Source organism: Physeter macrocephalus, chromosome 7, assembly GCF_002837175.3.
Source record: "Physeter macrocephalus isolate SW-GA chromosome 7, ASM283717v5, whole genome shotgun sequence".
Taxonomy (NCBI): Eukaryota; Metazoa; Chordata; class Mammalia; order Artiodactyla; family Physeteridae; genus Physeter; species Physeter macrocephalus.
In genome coordinates this window covers 62138431-62158696 of record NC_041220.1, presented here as the reverse complement: position 1 = coordinate 62158696, position 20266 = coordinate 62138431, and the positions used below count along the sequence as shown (strand labels likewise).

The following is a 20266-nucleotide window of genomic DNA, read 5'->3' as shown; positions in this document are numbered from 1 at the left end:
AAAAAAACCTGACAAAGACCAACACGAGAAAAAAAAAAAGTACAGTGCATTAGGGTTATATTGATGTATAGATCTCCGTACATAAAATGGAAAATTCATCTGCTTTTCTGTCTTGCAAAACCAGACAATTTTGCAGGTATGGAACCTTGAGATAAAAAGGAAGAATCGGCAAGCAAAGGGAAACTAATCCAGACAAGTGGCTTCCAAGTTTCAAGGCAGTGGTGGTCATAGCCTTCCTGTTTTTGTTTTTTTTTTAAGACTGTGCTAATTGGTGACAATACTGGATCTAGCAACTCCCACAGCCCCAACCTCCTATTGCTGGAATGGGGAAAAACTTAAGGATCGCCAAGAGGGTGAGATACTTAGCAAGCCTTGGGGGAAGAATGGCTGGAAACACTGTAGAATAGCAGGTATTTTCCTTCCCCAAAGAATGCTTGATTGAGATAATTCCTAGGCCTGAAGTAGTAAGCAGTCTTGCACCTGGTCCTGTGGATTGGTCCCTACTTGAAGAGAATCAAATAGAGTGTGTTCATCTGCATTAAGTGGGTTTACATTTATATTCTGAAACTGTGCCCTGGTAGCTAACTCAGCCAATGAGTTAGGAATTTCAGTAGGCGTAATTGGATCCCCATCATATGAGCCTTGCCTTCCAATGCTAGATGGAGTTCCAGTGCTGGAGGTGTGATACTTTGTTAATTTGGAGCCAAAACATGGTAACTGTAGGATGCTAGATGGTTTCTGCTGCCTTTCACCCTCATTTCCTTGCACTTCACTTGGAATTCCTTCTGGCTTGGGACCTTCGTCAGGTGTACCAATAACAAGCTGCTCAGGAGTAAGATCAACAGTTCTTTCATTGAGCTGGTTGCCTTCAAATATTGTTTCCAAAATGGTTCCTTCTCCTCCAAGATCACTTTTGAGGTAAGGTATATTCTTTGATTGAAGGGAACTGGTTTCGGGAAAGGGCATAATTCCCCTTTGGCCCAACTGATTTATAGAACATGGTGTGTTCCTCTTCAGAGTGGACATGTCATCTCTGAAAGGACTTGGGTTTTGACTTTCTCCATGCAGTCTTTTTTCTGAGCTGTTTCTTTGGCCAGGTAGGATGCTTGTCAGGGAGATAGTATATCTTGCATGCTTAGTATGACTGTCTTCTGTATACACAGGGCTGGTGTCTTGGTTCTCCCCTGGTGCAAGACCAAAAGATGGAGTGTAGTCTTGTAGAGCAAGTGGATTGTCCTTGGGCCCTGTGGAGCCACCAGCACAGCAAGGGCCTCTCTGGCTTAGGTGAAATAAATGTGCTCCTTTTTGACCTGCTGGGTAACTTGGAGGAATTAAGTCTGGGAAAGCCAAGTGTTCTCTCTCTGGTGAATTTAACCTAGTGATCTGCATGCCATAATTCAAATTCTCACCTTCATGCCATATTGGATTTTTCTGAAGCCCAGCTGGGGAGTTACTGGAATAAGGCTTGTTCTCCTTCTGGTATGGTGAACTAGCAGGGGCTTTGTGTAAATTTGTTGGCTGATCCCAGAAATTTCTGTTAAAATATGGCTTGCTTTCTTTCTGCTCCTGGGCTTGAATCCTGTGGTCCCAGGAGTTCCAAGAAGGAAACATAGTGCTTTCTTCTTGTCCAACGGCATTATTAGCATAATAGCCCCTGCTCTCCACCGGCCGTGGTTCAGTGGGAGCTGTATTATATGATGGGAAATTCTCATCTGGGCTCCAGGGGTAAAATTCACCATAAGGGAAATCCTCCCTGGGTTTTGATGGATTATCTAAGGAATAGGGAAGGTATTCCTTTGGTTGATTGGAGGTATATTGCTCGCCTTCATAGTGCCTAACCGTTGGGTCTCCTTTAAAGCTTGACTCCACCACACCCCATCTACTTTGTCCTGGGAAAGATTCATCTCCAGTTGGATCTATTGGGTCTTCTTCATTATAAGGGATTGTCTTTTTTGGGTTTGGAGTATTCATGGGATAGTGTGGATTTTCAGGTTGCCTCATTGTATTGGGAGAATCATCTCTTTCAGCCCATGTATTACTTCTAAGGTATGGTGAGTTTTCCCTGGGATCATAGGGGTTATAGTCAGGGTAGTAAACACGTCCTCCAGAGCCATGGGAAGGATGAGGTAAGTGTTCTTCATGCCTTCCAGGATCTTCCTTAAAAGGTGGAGAGATTTCTTGTTGGTTCCAAGTATTTCTTCCAGCAGGAAAATGTTCCCTTGCAGGGGAAGGGAATCCCTCAGGATACACAGGCTGATATATACTGTGCTTTAATTCTGGCTGATTAATTTCTGATTCATATGGAATTCTTCTTGGCTCTAAAATAATCCTTTTGGGCAAATTCTGGCTTTGGGTTTGTCCATTAGAATTTGGAGCTCTTCTGGAATCTCCTCTCAGGTAATAAGAGTTTTCACGTTGACCAATAGAATTAAAATTTGGGACTAGCATGTTATCCTCAGGGTGAGGCAGTTTATAGTTTGATTTATTAACTCCATAGTCTTGAGAGTTTCTCCAGGGGCCATTTGGATCCCTTGTAGGAATGACTATTCTTTCTTTTTGACTTACTGGCTTCTCTCTTGGATTTTGGATGTTTTCATTGTGGCCAACAGTACCATGTTTGGGACCCAGAGGGGCAACATTGGTTCCCACAGGGTGTTTATTTGGCCCTTCAGGCTTTCTTCTGAAATTTGCTGGATTTCCTGCATAATTGGGAGAATTTCCTCTTGCAGTGGAAGCATAAGCTCTGCGATATATTGGATATCCTGGATGAACTGCTTGTTTGCCTTCCAAAGCAAAGGAGTTCCACCGGGGACCCCTTTGAATTTGTGGATTTTGGTAAAAAGGCCCATTACGTCTGTGCCCCATAGCGGTGCCAGTAGGTCGCCATTGTCTTCCTGCAGGAAAACTTCGGATGTTAGGATTTGGATAATTTTCATGAATATTTGTCTGACTTGGTCCCCGTGGGGTTTGACTTCTTGGAACTCCCTGGCCTGAAACATTTACTGCAGGGCTGTTTTGAGCTGTAGGATTGCTCACAGTGTTAGACCCCTGGACAGTGTTTCCTGTTGGGCTGGTGTCATTTCCACCCTGACTCCCTCTGGGATTGGGTGCATTTGACTGGGTAGAATTAGTTTCAGGAACTGTTGAATTAGCCGAAGGATCGGTGGCTGGATTCTCTGTTTTAGGAGGATCTTTTTCTTTTGGTTTTTCAAAATCTTGTTCAAACATCTCTTCTGAATAATAAGGAGGATGGCCCCCAAATCCATGATATCCAAAATATCCAAAGTAAGGATTCTGTAGGGAAGAAGATGGAAATTGATAATTACTCTTTGTTTCCCACCGTGGTGCTGCTTGGAATTTTTAAAAGTGATAGTAAAAATCTTATTGGCCACATAATTTTAAAATCACCATTGGCTATGCTTTCTTTCTTGAAATTTGATTCCTCCTTGGTTTCCATGACCCTTCTTCCTTCTGGTACTCTTACTCTCTGACCATTACTTTTCAGTTTTCTCTTCCTAGGCCTGGATTCTATATCTAAGTTCTTTTTGGTTTTTTTTTAGGATTCCATCCTCTATCCACCTTATTCTTCTGTTCTTATTTTGCACACCTACTTTGATCAATCTATTGCAGTCCAGTTCTTTCAATACAGATACCTGCCAGTGACTCCTAAAGCCATAACTCTGGCACATGATTCTCTCCTGAGGTTGAGACAGCAAGACTGCTTCACTAAAGAGTTTATGAGTATCTCCAATTGAATGTACCCAGACTGGACTCATTTTCCCCAAAACCTCTTTCTCTAATATTCTATATCTAAGCAGAATTCACCACTATCTACCCAGTTTCCCAAGTTTCCACTCTCTCCTTTATTTCCCCCAGATAATTAATGACCAAATCTTATAAAATCTAAACTTTCATCTTTGTCCCCTCCTCCTTTATCCCCAATACCCCTGAACTACTGCAACAGTTTTCTTACTGGTTACTCTGGATATAATTTTACTTTCCTATAATCCTGCCTCTCCATTGCCATCAGAGTAGTGGAGGTTGGGGGTGGGTATGTGGGAAAGTTCTGTCACTTTCCTCCTTAAATATTAATTAAAGTTGCCCTTACCTTACAGGACAAACTCTAAACCCAGAGCATAACATACAAAGCATGGTGCCAAAGAGTGGGGCTCTAGACAAATATGGGTTAAAATCCCTATTCTACCAGTACTAATAGTATGACTCTGGGCTAACCTCAGTTTATTCATTTGTAAAATGGAGATAAGAAAACAATATCTACCTCATAGGTTATCATGAGGATCAAGTGAGGTAACATATATAAAGCTCAGTGCCTGGTACTTACTAAGTGCCTCATAATAATAATATATAATATTAATAAAGATAATAATTATTATTATTTTAAATAATCATCTGGCCCATAACAATTATATCCAGCCTCATTTCCTCCCCCTTGTACTTTATGCAGTTGTAAATCACACTACTTGCAGCACTATTCACAATGACCTTAAAAAAGAAGGAAACTGCAATATGCACCAACATAGATGAACCTTGAGGACGTTTTGGTAAGTGAAATAAGCCAGTCACAGGAAGATGAATGCTGCATGATTCCATTTTATGAGGTATCTAAAACAGTCATTCATAGAATCAAAGAGTAGAATGGTGATTGCCAGGGGCTAGGGGGAGGGGGAAATGGGGAGTTGCTAATCCACGGGCTTAACGGTTCAGTTAAGCAAGATGAATAAGATCTGCTGTAGAACATTGTACCTATAGGCAACAATATTGTATTGTATACTCCAGAATTTGTTGGGAGGGTAGATCTCATGATAAGTGTTCTTACTACAATAAATAATAATTTTAAAACAACTACTTTTAGTTCTCTGAGTACTCTGTGTTTCAGTGCCTTTGCACATGGCTTCTTCACATTGAACTTTCTCTTTGCCTATACATTTATCCCTCCTGGAGAACTTGATTCATCTTCAGGACTCAGCTGGAATGCTCCCTTCTCTGTCCTGGTTTTCTTAGGCAGAATTAGGCTCTACTCTCAGGTGTCCACAGCAGTATAGGCTTCTGCTTTAACAATTATCCCACCGAATTTCAGTTGCTTATTTTTCTGGGATTCTCCCACTTGATGTGAAGTTTTTGAGTGAAAACATTCTTCTCATCTTTGTTTTCCCCAGTACCTAGCACAGTGGGAAGTGCTTAATAAATGTTTGTTTAATGAATGATGAAATCATCATGAGCAGTGTCAGTATGTTTGTTAGACACACATGTGGCATTTAGGTCATTTAGTTTTTCTTTTAAAAAAAATACAATATAAAGGAAAAGTATTTTTATCCCTACTTGTGGATAGAGATGAAGAGACGGCTGGGTGAGGATATGTCTCGGACAGCATGCAGGAAATCAAGGCAGTGTCCCGAAGAGGTGGAATGCAGATTTGTTAATACCTATGCTAATTGCCTGGGTCATCCTCTTTCACTCTGTCATGAAATGTTTGTAAAAATTTGAAGTGCCCATATTTACAATAGCCAGGACATGGAAGCAACCTAAATGTCCAAAAGAATGAAATAATGCCATTTTCAGCAACATGGATGGACCTAGAGATTGTCATACTGAGTGAAGTAAGTCAGACAGAGAAAGACAGATATCATGTGATACCGCTTATATGTGGAATCTATATGGTACATATATACAATGGAATATTACTCAGCCATAAATAAGAATGAAATAATGCCATTTGCAACGACATGGATGGACCTAGAGATTGTCATACTGAGTGAAGTAAGTCAGACAGAGAAAGATAAATATCATATGATATCGCTTATATGTGGAATCTAAAAAATGGTACAAATGAACTTATTTACAAAAAAAAAAAATAGAGTCACAGATGTAGAAAACAAACTTATGGTTACCAAGGGGGAAAGAGGGGGGATAAATTGGAAGACTGGGATTGACATATACACACTACTATATATAAAACAGATAACTAATAAAGACATACTGTATAGCATAGGGAACTCTACTCAATACTCTGTAATGGCCTACATGGGAAAAGAACCTAAAAAAGAGTGGATATATGCATATATATAACAGATTCACTTTGCTCTACACCTGAAACTAACACAACATTGTAAACCAACTATACCACAATAAAAATTTTTTAAAAAATTGAAGTGCCCATTTCCAGGTGGCATACATTTATCTGAATAATCATTTGGGATTATCTCACAATTATATATCTGAAAGCACCTTATGCCATTACTGAATAGGAATTTTCAATGTCATTATTTTAACTACCCACCCCTCAGCCCCTCCCCCTAGAACTATCAGGTTTCCACATTTCACTGAGGACATATCACATATTTAGGGAAAAAGAGGAAGTACACTCCAGGGGTGGGGTACTGTGCCACAATCACTACAATGGCTTTTTTTGATGACACATTGCTAAAATATTTAAATAGTGTGTCACTGCATTTGGCCTCTCTCCTAGTGTGGTGTGCTAAAAAAGCCATTGGATAAGATATCAGAACACTTGGATTCTGGGTCCAGTTTATCCTCTAACTCAGTAGGTAAAACTGAATAGTAATTTAGCTTCTCTTGGCTTCAATTTATTTGTACAATGAGGTCATTAGATGATTACTTAATTCCCTTCTGGGGATAACATTCTGAGATAGATTTACTTTGTTCCTGTTGACTAGTTGTTCCATCACTGTTTAGAGTCCAGCATCAACCTTGAGCAAAGGTTAGTAAGTTAGCCTCTGAGAGAGAGAGAGAGAGAGAGAGAGAGGGAGGTTGATTTCTATACATGTAGAGGAGAAATGATATATCACATTTATTTTATTTTAGATTACTTGCTTGGTTGGTTTCACTTTTTAAAAATCACGGGTGCTTGAGCTACAGGTTCATGTGTTGGATTTTAACTTTCTTATTAGATGGGGATAAAAAAAAGCAGAGACTTTAAGATTGTAATTCCTAATGAGGAATGTAGCTTTGCTTGTACTTACCCCACCTTCTTCATTGCTGACTGGTGGACGTCCATAACCTGGTGGTACCCTCTGAAAGGTGAAAAACACAATGAACATGGAGAAAACCACTTTCTATGCTGCCATTTGATTGTAAAACTCAAGATTTTAAAAAATAGTTCAAGTCAGCGTTAGCACTGTTGGTGGCTTTTAGCTTCTGAGTCATTAGCTCTTAAAATCTAGCTAATAATAATTATGACATAACCATCAGTGTATTCTGGTAAATACAAAGCCTTCAGCTGGATCCCAGGTTATCTTACGCAAAATACAATGTGTGGCTGCATCTCCTGGCAGTCTTCCTGCCCCATCACCAATACACACATGCATGCGTGCACACACACACACACACACACACACACACAGATTTGAGTGCTATTAGGATCCAAACATCTATATTAGAATATCTAATAATTGAGATTAAATAATGATGTTATTTTTTGAATGTTTACATTTAAGGTGACAAACTGACAATCCTTCCTGGATTATTACTAAAATATTTTAATAGTCAAAACCAAGGTTTATTTTCCTAATCAAACTAGGAGGTTGGGTTTCTGCTCATAGGAGGGTTGAGAAAAGCATAGTGGGCGGGTTTCAAAAAGCAATTCAGCTCCCACAGAAGTTCTACATAGATGAGATTAATAGATGTTTGAGCAAGAGAATCATGTTCATCTCCTTTTTAAATCTTCACCTGATACTGCCTTCATTTTCTTAGTTCAGTATTGCCAGTAAAAAGGATGTCACTCTTATAAGGAAAAAGAAATAAGAAACTTTTACTGCTTGAAATGAATTGTTCCTTGGTTATAAGAAGCCTTCTTGGTTATAGAGTTGTAGACAAGAAAAACCAATGCCATAGCTAAATTTAGAGTCATCAGATATTTATTGTTGTTGTTTTTGTTAGTTTAACTGCAACTGACCATTAATATTTCTTTATAGTTCAATTAGTTTATTTTGCGATTCATATTTTAAATGTCATGCAATTTCAACATTATGTTTTATTTTAATGATTTTAACCTGTAAAGGATTCCTATAATTATTATTTTGCAAGATTCTTTACAATGAAATATCTTTGTCTAGAAATAATAAGATATTATGGAAAGATCTTAGTCTAATCATGGTTTTCAAACTCCATTTTGTCCCCATTTCCCCATTACATTAAATGAAGATAATCTTTGTGTTTTCTCATCTCTTGGGTGAGGAATAATAGTGAAGGAGCAAAACCTTTTGAAATTAATTCATTATCTAAGTTAGTAGTAGTGTTGGATGATTTAGGCTATGTTCATTTCACCAATTTGAGTAAAAAATCCATTTAAAAAATTCTTTTTTTCCTACCTGATTACTGATGTGATGATTTTGTTTCATATTCTCTACTGAGTGGCATATGGCATTCCATTTAGAATGTATGAACTCAAATTAGTTTGAGATACAACATGCTAATATTATTTTTCAATTCTAGTTTAAAGGAAAAGAACTCACATGTGGAGCATGCCACGGTGGCTGTTGATAGGGAAATAGCCCATTGCCGAATGGTGGGAATGCCTAGAAAGAACAAAAGAATCAGAGTGATGTGGAAATGAGACGAGTAGATGAAAAATGAAACAAACTTATTAAAGACAATTATTTGGAACTTGGAAGTCTACATCTTCCTTTGCATTAAACTGTGAATTTTTTAAGGGCAGAGATGATAATAATAATAACAGTTAGTATTATTGAACACGTATGTTCTAGGTAATGTGCTGAGAATTTTATACTAATAAGCTTATTTAATCCTCACATAACTGTAGAAGATATGTGCTATTATTATTCTGATTTCACTTAAGATTCTGAGGTTCAGAGAAATTGAGTCACTTGCCCCAAATCTCAGAGCTGGTAAATGATTGAAGCCAGGATTCAAAGCTAGGAGTGTCTTTTCCTTCAAATTTGTATTCTCTACAGCTATAATAGGTCTGATAATGAAGGCTAATCGACTCAAGACAACATTTTAGAAGCTCCATGATGGATGAGATCTTGAGAAACCATCTGCCTGTCTTCTTGCTTTAAGTCAGGACTACGTTTATGCTATCCTGAAGTCCTGGAAGCAGTGTTAACTTTCAGAGCAATATTTTAGATCATCGAAGCGTAGATCTGGAAGGGACTTAGAGAACATTCCATTTACTCATGATGAACCCGGAGCCTAGAAAGGCAAAGTGACTTGTTCAAGATCATACAACCAATAAGGGCCGGGGTAGAATTCGAATCTCTGTTCCCTGACTTTTCTATTGGTGCTCATGTTTATATCCTGTTGCCTCTGTATTTTAAAAGGAGCTTCTCAACAGTATTTGGGTAATTTTTCATTAAATGAAGGCTAGAATAGACTCGCCAGGCAGTTTTGGATAGGTGGTGACAGCATCACCTTGGAAGAAAGTGTCCAAACTAATGATTCTGTTTTGTACATAGCGGTATCCGTGTTGAGGAGCATTGGAGGAAGTGTGTTTGTGGGGGTGGCATGGCCCTCCGAAGCCCTCTGAGGCCATTTATGACTCTGGTTTGCAATTTTGCTGGGCAAGCCTCACCTGAGGTGTCTGGGTTTCCTCTTGGGGCTGAGTTGGGGTGGGTGATGGCTGCTTTAAAGGATGCTCTGGTAGGGGCTGTTTTAGTTGAGGCTGGTTGGGTTTCTGGGTCTCTGGGGCTTGATCAGTCTTGCTCTGGTGTTTGGGTGCTGAGGGAGATGAAGGTTTCTGTGGGCGCTTCTTGTTGGGTGCTGGCTGAGGCCACATGGGCATCTGGTACGGCAGGAAGAGCTGAGGGAGCTGCATACCATTTCCATACAAGGGACCCAGGTGTGCCATCTGCAAGGGTAGTAAATAACAGTGAAATCACATGAGTGCTGGTACTCCAGCTCTCCCCACCCTCTTCTGTCAGTCTCTGAAACTCAGTCCAGGATCTTAAAAAGCCTATGAAGCTTAAGTCAACAATGGAAGCTTCAAGCTCTTTAGCTAGCATTTTTCTTTTTAATGCTCTCTTATACTTTTTATTTTTGTTATTTTTTTTTAATTGGAGTATAGTTGCTTTACAATGTTGTGTTAGTTTCCACCGTACAACGAAGTGAATCAGCTATATATATGCGTATATCCCCTCCCTCTTGGACCTCCCTCTCACCCCCCTAGCTAGCATTTCTTTACATGTTTTCTTACAGAAATGAATTTCAGTCTTTCAGAAAACAAATGAAACAAAGAAAAAGGCAGAATTAGGTGAGAAATTTCAGTTAAAGAATTCAGCTTATAATTTTCTAACTCTGAAGCCCTGACTCAGGTAAGAAGTGTACAAGTCAAGTTACAGAGGAGTTGATATCAAGTTCAAAATTTCTGTGACTTGTTACAGGCTGGATGAAGAGGAGAAAGAGCAAAAAGAAGGCAAAGGAAGATTTTAGGTGAGGGGCTTTAAAAGAGAATGACTTGAATGAAAAAGATTAAGGGAAAATTGATGAAGTCCTTGATTTTTCCCCCCAAGGGGTCTCATGATCATGTTACAAAAGTCAAAAGTAACATATAGTATTATTGTACTATCATACAATTTTTTCAGAAAAATTATGCCAGAAGATTCAACTGATAATACGTTCATTATTACTTAGTTCTAAGAGTTAGCACATAGTGGGAAGTATAAGCTAAATTTTAAAAATTAGACAAAAACTTATTTCATAATTTTAGTGTTATCCTTCAAGATAATCCAAATAAAACTTTATCCTCCTCCCAGTATTTACTTATGCTATTTTTTTGTTCTTATTATTTGTACATATATCTTGTGTAGTCTTTTCCCAGAACAAATTTCTCTCAGATATAAAGAGGCAGTGTAATTAATAAATGCTTTTTATCTACATGAAAGTACAATATTAATGAATAAGAAGAAAATTTGGTGTAAGGGGATAGGTGAAATAATTTTTTTTCCTTGAAACTCTTATAATGGTTAATTAAAACTTGTGAATAATGATTGGTGTCTTTATTAGCTAAGACAAACCTTATAACTATCTGTATATAAACAAGAAATCATTAGAAATAATATAAAGCAGAACTTACAGGTGGGGAGTTCATAAAGTTGAAGTGACCATAGCGCATCATCTGTGACAAAAGGAATCCATTTATGTGGCACAAAGTGAAAATTTTTTATTCAATAAAATCATAAGAAGTAAGTTTCTGATTTTTAGATATAACAGTCATAATGTCTTTTACTAGTTATGCATGAATTTAAAATAAGTAATAAAATTTATAAACCTTCTATGGCACTATGATTTGAGAGTTTAAGAGGTAGAGCCTCTCTACCTCTTTCATAAGAAATTTTATATATCAGAAAGTTTTCCAGTATTCTCCTTTTTATTTTTTATTTTTTTGGTGGCATCTGCAGCTTGTGGAATCTCAGTTCCCTGACTAGGGACTGAATCTGAGCCTGGCATTGAAAGCCCAGAATCCTAACCACTAGGCAACCAGGGAACTCCCTAATATTCTTCTTTTTAAATGAACTCTCAGGACAGGGCTCTGGAAAATGTCTCTCCTGAGACTGAACATACATACCTCCTCACTTTTACTGCTAAATCCAGGCATTCGGGGCATTTGCATCTGGAGGTGAGAGAATATTTGTGACAAATTCAGAACATCAATTGAAATAAGCCCAGGAATTGTCCCCAAGCTGTGCAACAATAGAACATAAAGAAAAGTCCTAATTTTTTTTAATACTCACTGGCATAGCAATGGAATAGCCAAGCAGACCTAGAAAGACCAGGAGAATCTTCATTTTTCCACTTGGTACCTGGAATACAAAACTGGATTTTATTTTTGAACTGTGAAATAATTCTGCTGGGGTCACTTGGTGCTTATCCAGGCACTAGCCCACCTGCCTGTCAAGGAGAACACTGATATACACAGTGAAAGGGACTTCTGCTGCCATGTTTATTTTACATTAAGAAACTATTAGATAGTTATTACCTGGTACTGTTCTAAGCTGCCAAAAGGGTCAGTTAAAAAGGAAAGATAAAAGTAAGAGAGGGAGAGAGAGAGAGAAAGAGAGAGAGACAGAGAGACAGAGAAAACATTGATGCTTGAAAAGATGGCTCATAGCACTGGAATGTGAAAATTAGATATTAGGAGTTTATCTTGAAAAATATGAATATTGGGCTTCCCTGGTGGCGCAGTGGTTGAGAGTCCGCCTGCCGATGCAGGGGACACGGGTTCGTGCCCCGGTCCGGGAAGATCCCGCATGCCGCGGAGCGGCTAAGCCCGTGAGCCATGGCCGCTGAGCCTGCGCGTCCGGAGCCTGTGCCCCGCAACGGGAGAGGCCACAACGGTGAGTGAGAGGCCCGCTAACCGGAAAAAAAAAAAAAAAAGAAAAATATGAATATTGGTGATTTTGAATTTCTAGTTGCTAGGCTGGTTTAGAAAGTCATAGTAGTGGCTAACTATATTCACTGTTCAGGATAATCTCAGTCCCAGTAATGGGGACTTTGAACTACTTTCTAAGGTGCTATAGACTACATTCCATTATAAAAAGGCTTGTTATATACACGGGAATATTTTAGAATCTATGCTTTTCTTCTTTCCGCTATTTTTGTTTCTATTATTATTATTGTTATTATTTAATCTTTTTACAAATCACTTCTGCTCAAGGTCTGGTAAAAGAAATGGGAAAAAATAAGAAAAACTATAAATGTATCTCTTTGTTAGACACTTTGATTAAACATAGAGGAAAAGATAGAAACTATAGACATATATGAAGTTTGGAGATTGTTTTCATGGATTTTATTTATCCCACTCTAGTTAATTATGCAAGGCTTGTATAATTAATACTTGTATTTACATCTTTGAACAAGGTTTCTTCTAAAGCATTTACTTGGGTAACCCCTTAAGAAAACTCTTCCACTTGCATATACAATAGACAAAAATAAAGGTTTTAATCAGAATGATATATTTTCATGGTTTATCAGATGCAAGACAATTCCTAGCATAGTAACCAGGATATAGACACCAGTATTTGCTCATTCCTTTTGTTTCTTCTTTCATTTCTGGGCATGAAATGCACCTAGTAGTGATTTGAGTGACTGCTCACCCTTCTACTTGCTTTCCACAGAAGCAATATAACTAGAGGACACTTCATCATTTTCTTAAACTGTAGGTTTAACCAGTTACCTTTTATATATCAGAGAAATTGGGAGAGTGTAATTAAACAAAGGAAGCAGTAATATGTAAATGTCTTTCCTACCAATTAAAGATTTTCAGAATCATAGCATTGTAGAGAAGTAAAAATAACTGAAACTAGTGTGCTTAGTATAGGCTACAACAACGCAAGGAAGTTAATAAGGAGAATCCTGGTGAATGCTTTCCTAAATCTACTTTCTCAGATTATGGCCTGAGATTTTGAGTGAATCTTTGTATGTTTAATTTCTATCTTGCTTAATCATCCATCTAATTTCTATAGTAGCAGTCACTGAGATTCTTGATAATGCTACACACTTTTATAGGAAGATGTGGTCTTTTGTTTTGCAAACATAAAATGTCACTCTTTTTCTCTTTTATAAAATTAATATATTATGATGGATGACTTTAAGATTCCTTCAATCTCTAAAAATTCATGATTGGATAAAAGTCTATGCTTCGCTGTTTTTTTAAAAAATTATAATGATTGTTATGGAATACACTGACTATGTAAGTTCTTAGTTCTAACATTCCGTCTGTAGTCTCAGATGCTCTTTTTTCTTCTGACATATTTAAATAGTGTTTTATCCTCTCAAGTGTACTTCTGACAATATTTAGTTCGATATGTTATCTGTTTGTATTAGGAAAAATAAATGAAAATACTCACCAAGTTATCTAGCTTAGGAGATGAGGCTTCATGCCTGCACTGCAGCAGTAACATTTTTTCACCAAAATTTTCATAAGCCTTTAAGAAAAGTATAGATTTTGCATGAGAAGAAACTCAAATATAGAAATGAAACAAATAAATGAAGAAACTAAGAGCAAAGCTTCAGCTCTACCTTTATTAGAGGGTCTTCAGACTCTCTCAAGCTTAATCTTCTATTGCTTTAAGAGTATAGGGTGAAAGCTAAATCAGAGAGAAAATGACCCAGGCACTGTACTTTGAGATACTTTTAGTGCAATGTTGACAAAACTTGAATGGGGACGTGTACAAAAGCCCAGTGTTAAATGAGATCTAATTAGTTTGGAAGAAAGCTTATAAGAAAAATAAATACACCAACTAAATCAAGAAGTTTAAAGTTTTATCAGAAGATTACTGTGCAAAAATTGATTATCAACAAACATCAAAGAATGCAATCAGGAAGTCAACCAACATCTATGAATTAAGTTCATTATTTGGAACTATCTTAATTATGTTGAAAATCTCTAATACTCACCCAATGCCACTTAGATGCTCCAACATATAAAAAACAACTTTTACTTGAACTTTGCTAGCCTGTCTTTGAAATATATTCTTAATGGTCTACAGTGGAAATGACTACAAGTTGCTAAAGCCAGGGAGATCTCAGGAAGCTAGACACATTTATTTATTAATGATAAAACAAAAATTCTTCATGAAGATGTCATGTTCTGTACCAAAAAGGCTTAAAATAAAAAGACTCCTCCTTGGGTCACATTTAAGCACTGTTGTAGACCTGCACAACCAATCAGCTTTGAGAAAAATGGTTTTGCCATCACAAGAGTTTAAGGTAAAAAAACACATCCAATGTAAAATTTATAATATGTTATTATAGGAGCTGTCAAATCAAGTCTCTTATTATGTATAATAACAGTCCAGGAAAATGAGCTTACAGCAGTAAGATTTAGAAGATGCTTTCCTTGATGAATTTGGGTTTGTTTGTTTATTTATTTATTTATTTATTTATTTATTTATTTATTTATTGGCTGTGTTGGGTCTTCGTTTCTGTGCTAGGGCTTTCTCTAGTTGCGGCGAGCGGGGGCCACTCTTCATCGCGGTGCGCGGGCCTCTCACTATCGTGGCCTCTCCTTGCGGAGCACAGGCTCCAGACGCGCAGGCACAGTAGTTGTGGCTCACGGGCCTAGTTGCTCCGCTGCATGTGGGATCCTCCCGGGCCAGGGCTCGAACCCGTGTGCCCTGCATTGGCAGGCAGATTCTCAACCACTGCGCCACCAGGGAAGCCCCTGGGGTTTTTTAAGTATAGAAACATTGTTCATGCAAAGATATTTAGGGCACAAAGGTGAATGAATATTAACCATGTGCTATTGTCATAAAGCATTGACCATGATCAAAAGGCAGGCCAAAATATGTATTTAGTTTAATATGTTTAGTTAGTATATATTTAATATATAATTAAAATTAACTGGAATGTTATGTCAACATTCAACTCAGTGACTTGATTCGATTCATATTACATAAGGTTACCAGGACATAGTGCTCTTTTTGAAGTCAATATAGGTTAGTTACTGGGGATTCAGAGTTGTAGAAAAGAAAGGCAAAATGACAAATGAACTCTCAGCTATTCATGATAATACAACCTCATGAAAATCGGAGTTGAGAAATTTGCTGAAGGAATTATGGATGTTTTTAGAAATCTGAATTTCCGTAACAAAGACTTCACTGCTAAATAAATAAATAGGACAATTATACTTTTCATTGACAAGAGCAAGCTTTGTTATCTTTGCTGAACTTAGATTCTCCTGTTCCCTATGGCTCCATTTGTAGTGGTGATATTTGCTTATTTTAATGTTGGCATTTAAATAGTAAGAATTTTTGAATTTGATGCCAAAAGATGGTTCCTACTTTGTGTGACTGTGCACATCAGTTCACCCAGGGGTTGTACAAGGTGCTGTTCTTCCAAGGCATGAGAGGTGCCATGTCCTTCCTCTTGGGCCAAATAACACTGCATTTTTTAGCCCTCAAACTCCCTGAATTTAGTACCACAAAGAATAAAATTGCACCGGAATAGATGACTTTAAATTAATCTCTAAATATCTTTTAAGTCTGTATGTGTCCAAGAAAGTGTGTAAAGTTATATCTGCTCCAAGTGTCTGACTGTCTTTATCTGATTTTGTAGAAACTGAGTAGGAATTACAATACTGTGTGTATGCTGAGATTTGTTTGTAAGTGGTAGGACACCGAGGGAACAGTGTATTCACGAAGATGTAATGGGAATCGTGATGCTGGATGACCCTGGTTTCTTCCTGTACCCTTCACATAGAGGCTAGAGTTTTATCAGCCTTAGCCATATAGGTTATTGAGAGTTGCTACTAAACCTCACTTGATCACTTCTCTGTTTACCCTTGTTCCCTCTGCCATAAGGCTGGTTAGTAGTCATGAAATAATCCATGTTTTAAAAACCCAGCTAAGGGACTTCCCTGGTGGTCCAGTGGGTAAGACTCCACACTCTCAATGCAGGGCGCCTGGGTTCGATCCCTGGTCGGGGAACTAGATCCTGCATTCATGCCGCACCTAAGAGTTCGCATGCTGCAACTAAAGATCCCTCATGGGCTTCCCTGGTGGCGCAGTGTTTGCGCGTCCGCCTGCCGATGCAGGGGAACCGGGTTCGCGCCCCGGTCTGGGAGGATCCCGCGTGCCGCGGAGCGGCTGGGCCCGTGAGCCGTGGCCGCTGAGCCTGCGCGTCTGGAGCCTGTGCTCCGCAACGGGAGAGGCCGCAGCGGAGGGAGGCCCGCATACCACAAAAAAAAAAAAAAAAAAAAAAAAAATCCCTCATGCCGCAACGAAGATCCCGTGTGCTGCAACTAAGACCCTGCACAGCCAAAATGAATAAATAAATATTAAAAAGAAAACAACAGCTAAGCTATTGAATGGGTGAACTCTTAGTAGTTGTGGATCAGATTGAGAAAACAACCAAGCATCTTTTTTTCTTTGAAAACACTAAAGAAGTCCTTAACTCCATAGAATATTTTGAAATTAGTCCTTTGTGACTTTTCCTCCTTTACTCCAATTATCTTTACTTATTTTATAAATACTTTTTCCCTCCAAACGATTACAACTGTTTTTGAATATGTTTATTATTTGGCTTTTTAAATTTTTAGAATTTCTCTCTCTTTCTCTCTCTTTCTCTGTTTCCCTTTTCCGTTTTTGTCCATAAAACAAGACTTATTCGGTCTCTGTAAACCCATGCCATTGTATGTAAGAATTTGTGTGGATGCAATTTTTTTCCCCTGAAGGAGACCTATATCCTTGAAGGGTCTGTGACCTCCCCACTCTCCTAAGATCCTCTCGTTGCCCTAGATTTTAAGCCACTGGGAGCAGAAAAATCTTTTGATTTCTATGGTGGAAAGAGGCTGAGCTTTGGAGTTGCCAGATCTGAGTTTAAACCTTCCACAAATTAACCAACTGTTTAATTTCCTGTTCAATAAAATGGGGGTAATAAGTTTCTTCTAGGAAGTAATTTAAATAATGTGTGTAAAGTGCCTGGCACCTAGCAGGCACTGAATGATGATCAGTGTATGACTGATCAATACATTAAGGTACTTTTGTGGTTCCACATTATACTTCATAATTAAGGACCTACGAGCAATAAAGGCAGTCATGATTCTCAGAGCAAATAAATCTTCTAAGCATGACTGTCACGCTGAAGTTCTGTGGATTATTATTAGTAGAACCCTTCCACACTGCAGGATTGCTGAACTTGGGATACTTGAAATAAAGTGGTGTCTTAGGAATCCACTATTGGTGGCCAAATAGTATCCAAGCATCCACAATCTTGATTTCTCTATGGAACTATTCCTATAGCATATCTCAGGCCCTAAATGTGAGAAACCTTCTTTCATAAGGGAGAGAACATGTAGTTTAATCTTTCACAGGTTAAGTGGTTAATAATGTTTATTCCACAGACATTTCCCGAGCAGCCTCTTCATGCAAATCCCCAGCTGAGGTGCCCACCCATCCTGCACAAGCTGTTGGGATAGGAAATTTTCTGAGTCAGAACTCAGTAGTGGGTTTGAATTCTGGTGTCTATGACTTAATTGTTTTAAAACCTTAGTCAAGTGACTTAAAGTCTTTAAGCCTCAGTTTCCTGAGGCTTGTAAAGTGGGGGATAATAATAGTATTTCCTTCATTAGTTTGTTGAGAATTTTTTTTTTTTTTTTTTTTTTGTGGTATGCGGGCCTCTCACTGTTGTGGCCTCTCCCGTTGCGGAGCACAGGCTCCGGACGCGCAGGCTCAGCAGCCATGGCTCACGGGCCCAGCCGCTCCGCGGCATGTGGGATCTTCCCGGACCGGGGCACGAACCCGTGTCCCCTGCATCGGCAGGCAGACTCTCAACTACTGCGCCACCAGGGAAGCCCGAGAATTTAATAATTTATTTAAAGTTCTTAGTACGTAGCTTAAATAAATGCCATAAATAGATATATAAATGTTACCTGTGATTATGATTAGAGCTTGCTCAATAGCTGCTTTGTTACTGACCACTGACACATTTCTTAAAGATTTTTAAGGCTGTTTCACCTCTTTGTGCTTATTGATGAAAAAAAAGAACAAAAAGACAGAAAGCAAACAAAAAAACCTCTAAGGAGCAAACAAACATCTTCATAAATAGAATATAGAAAAAAAGCTGGATCATAAAGTTTATCAGATTTATTCAGTTTAAGTCCAGCTTTTGATCTACAAATACAAAAGTTACTCTGTGATGCCAGTGAGTTACTGCTGGCAGGTGGTTATTTATTTGGGCCACCCTCAGAGGTAGTGTTTATATGTACTGAAGATCAGCTTAAAAATGACTCAGAATCTAAGAAGATTACTTTGTTCTCCATCTTCTCTCTTCAGTCTGAGAAGAAAATGTAACCCAATAGTTAAGAACACAGGCCTTGAGTTTCAAAATACTGAGTAATGTATACTTAGAATAGTGCCTGACTCATAGTAGGTGTTTCATGTGACTTAAGCATTTTTCTACTTCTTATACTTCATGGAAGCTGGTTGTGATGTCATCTCATCATGGAAATAATATCTTTTATATGTTGACCATTTATTATATGCATTGGGTGCTGCTCTAAGCAATTTTCATGGTTTAATTCTCACCATTCCTCACCACAAGCCTATGAGATAGGTTCTATTATTATATACATTTTACTATGAGGAAACACATAGAAAGATTAAGTAGCTTGTTTAGTTACATAGCCAGTAAGTGGCTGAAGCCAGACAGTCTGACCCCAAGGTCCCTGTTCTGTCCTCTACTCCATGTTGTCTTGGCCTTAATTGAAGCAGTGACATTAAGACAGCTTATTTAGCTTTTTTTCTTAACAATGACTACCATTGTCCCTATTTGGGTATCGTGGTGTAAAATGTGGGGAAAAATCACAGGGAGTCAGAATACCTAGTTTCTAGATTAATTGATCACTCACCAACCCTGGGACATTGGGAATTTCCTTAGACTTCACTGCCTTTCAGTTTCCTTAACAAGAATCTCCGTATTTGTTTTCCAAAGCCTATGATATTGTCTTTTATCAGCAGAGTAGAATACTAGTAGTCTGGACTTTCAATCTAAGAGAACCTTAAAATATTTGCAGTTCAGTTCTGCTGAAATGCCTGGTTGAGAGAAGTGGTTTTGGGAATAGAGCTATTCAACCACTTTCTGTCTCTGATGTGACTTGAGTCACACCATCTGTAGCCCATACCTTTAGATTAGCTTAGCTCCTTTAAAGAATCACTTCCACTAAGGCGTATTTACTAAAGCTCACAAATGAGAGATAGATGTAGGAAATCTGCTCTTATTAAGCACCCAGCAGGTGCTGGAAACAGTGCAAGTAAGTGGTGTTATGATGGTAAACACCACGGACAGAGTCTGTGGCATCATGGAGCTATTTATCCAATAGTGGATCTAGACCTTGCAATGTCAGGTGTAATACTGACATTGGAGGGATACGAAGGAGGGATTTTATGGAAGGTGTCTCAGAGGAAGTGAGATATAAGCTATAACCAGATGTCTGAGTTTGAAGGTAGCCAGAAGAACATAGAAAAATGTTCAAGGCAGAGAATAGCATTGGTGAAGTCTGGAAGAAGAATGAACAAGGTGAATTCTAACAACTTAGAAAAGTCTGCAATGGCTGCAAAAGAACTCCACGGCTGAGAGTGGTGAGAGATGAGGCTAGAAGAGGTGAGCAGGGCTAGTCAAACAGAATCTCAAGCCTAGAGAAGGACTTTTCCATAAAATATTGTTGAAAGCTGTACTATGTCACTTAATATGCATTATATAAAACTCTACAGGGCTTCCCTGGTGGCGCAGTGGTTGAGAGTCCGCCTGCCGATGCAGGGGACACGGGTTCGTG

General features: G+C 38.5%; 1 protein-coding gene across 1 annotated transcript; it reads right to left on the bottom strand.

Moving 5' to 3' along the window:
* Positions 1 to 247: 247 nt before the first annotated feature.
* Positions 248 to 14609, bottom strand: ENAM (enamelin). The gene is made up of 9 exons (XM_007118665.2): positions 14392 to 14609; positions 13842 to 13919; positions 11727 to 11795; positions 11561 to 11605; positions 11069 to 11110; positions 9569 to 9844; positions 8493 to 8555; positions 7002 to 7052; positions 248 to 3294 (listed from the first exon to the last, which is right to left on the bottom strand). The coding sequence occupies exons 2-9, from the start codon at positions 13893 to 13895 to the stop codon at positions 451 to 453; spliced, it is 3444 nt and encodes a 1147-aa protein (XP_007118727.2). The 5' UTR covers positions 13896 to 13919; positions 14392 to 14609; the 3' UTR covers positions 248 to 450.
* Positions 14610 to 20266: the final 5657 nt, after the last annotated feature.

Coding starts and splice junctions, on each gene's coding strand:
- ENAM (XM_007118665.2), bottom strand. CDS start 13,895: ATGTTACTGCTGCAGTGCAGGCATGAAGCCTCATCTCCTAAGCTAGAT. Junction 9,845..11,068: donor ACTTTATGAACTCCCCACCT/GTAAGTTCTGCT, acceptor CTACCCTTGCAG/ATGGCACACCTGGGTCCCTT. Junction 8,556..9,568: donor AGGAAACCCAGACACCTCAG/GTGAGGCTTGCC, acceptor TGTTCTTTCTAG/GCATTCCCACCATTCGGCAA.